Genomic DNA, 1834 nt, shown 5'->3' on the forward strand with positions numbered 1-1834 from the left:
TAATCGACGTAATCAGCGTTGTTTACGTTCGGGGGAGAAATCGCGCGCATGAACGTAATCAGCGTTGTTTACGCTTAGGGGAAAGCGTGCGTATGCATTGTGATACTCTCTAAAATGGTGGAAGACGTAACTCGGGGGAGAAAATTTGTTAAATAAATAGTTATTTTTGTTTTCTTTGCGCTCAAAAAGTATTCTCGTAGCTTCGCAAAACTGAAGTTGAGCCACTGATGTCACATGGACTGTTTTACCGATGTCCTTACTACGTTTCTGGACCTGGGAACATTACAGTTGCGTTGCTGTCTATGCAGGGTCTGAGAGCTCTCACATTTCATCAAAAAATATCTTAATTTGTGTTCCGAAGATGAACGAAGGTCTTACGGGTTTGGAACGAAACAAGGGTGAGTAATTAATGACAGAATTTTCATTTTTGGGTGAACTATCCCTTTAAAACACAATTTGAGCTGCATTTAGTCTGCTGCGAGTACTGGATAATAATCCAACAGACAATTATCTAAAATAATATTTTACACATAATCTAGGGATGCACCATTCAGGGTGATACCGATATATCATTAATTATTTTCATGCTATGGCCGATAACCAATAAATTGCTGATATTAAAATGTATACTATTTTGTCTAAAAAAATACACATAAAACCAAAAAAAATCATTTTTTTTTAACTTCACAACAGTATAATGCATTGTATGAAAAATGGATATTCATGGATATCTAGATTTGGATATAAGATTTTCTAGATTAACAGAGTTTACCTAAAATAGTTTTTATTTTTTTATATTTTTAAATTAACTTTATATAACCATTAGATGAGAGCAAAGGTAATCTAAATGTACAAAAAAGGGAAATGAGCAAGTAAAATTTAATATCAAATATCAAACGATAAGATTACATATGCATATTAAATTTATCGTATCGGTGGAGATATATAAAAATTATAATTATATATAAACACACACACACACACACACACCAATATTAACACTGGTTGATAATCATAATCAATATGGTAACAATATATTGTGCATCTTACAGTGTAAACCCTAGAGCAGTGATGGGCAAACTTGGCCCTTCCAGGCCACTTTCCTGCAGAGATTTGATCCAACCCTGATAAAACTCACCTGCCTGTAGCCTTCTAGTAGTCTTGAAGACAATGATTAGCTGGTTCAGGTGTGTTTGATTAGGGTTGGAGCTAAACTCTGAAGGAAAGTGGCCTGGAAGGGCCAAGTTTGCCCACCCCTGCCCTAGAGTAACAAAAGCAAATTTTCTTGTGTTTACCAAGTGTGCTAAAGTTGAAGCGTGTGCCGGAGGGTGAGCTGAGTGCAGAAGCAGGGGTGTAGGGGAAAGAGCCAACTGAATCCGGGAGCCCAACAGCTGAGGTAGAACGTAGCCAAACACGGGCCTCTTCATGACCTTTGACCTGAGGCACATGGCCATACCTGCAGGTTTAAAACAAGTGTATGTAAGTCAGTGAAATGGAGTGTTGTTTTTCTCTTTCGCATGAATGTTCTCTTGAAAACCGCTCCAAGATAAATGTCACAATGCCAGGATAAGCACAGCTATCCAATCTATGGTGGGTAACAGAAAACCCAAGTCCACAGCTCCAAGTTCCCATGATTATTTGCATACTACAATATTTAACCAGGTCAGCAGGTACATACAAAGTAAATACCATATTGTGTACTAAACGAATCAAAACCCAGTTAAAACATACTGCACTGACATACTATCAATATATTGGCATACTACTGACATAATCAGGGATCTAGACTAAAACAAAGAGTAGGGAGCCACTGGCTCAAGAAAGGGGGGGGGGG

General features: G+C 37.8%; 1 protein-coding gene across 3 annotated transcripts in view; it reads right to left on the bottom strand.

Moving 5' to 3' along the window:
- Nucleotides 1-1834, bottom strand: part of nav2b (neuron navigator 2b) — an 82507-nt gene that overhangs the window by 18722 nt on the left and 61951 nt on the right. For all 3 annotated transcript variants that reach the window (XM_016551998.1, XM_016551997.1, XM_016551996.1), the window contains one exon: nucleotides 1296-1456. In XM_016551998.1, coding sequence (XP_016407484.1) covers nucleotides 1296-1456 — 161 coding nt within the window. The remainder of the gene's footprint in view (nucleotides 1-1295; nucleotides 1457-1834) is intronic.

Source organism: Sinocyclocheilus rhinocerous, unplaced genomic scaffold (genome assembly GCF_001515625.1).
Source record: "Sinocyclocheilus rhinocerous isolate Xijiao unplaced genomic scaffold, SAMN03320098_v1.1 scaffold255, whole genome shotgun sequence".
NCBI classification, from domain to species: Eukaryota; Metazoa; Chordata; class Actinopteri; order Cypriniformes; family Cyprinidae; genus Sinocyclocheilus; species Sinocyclocheilus rhinocerous.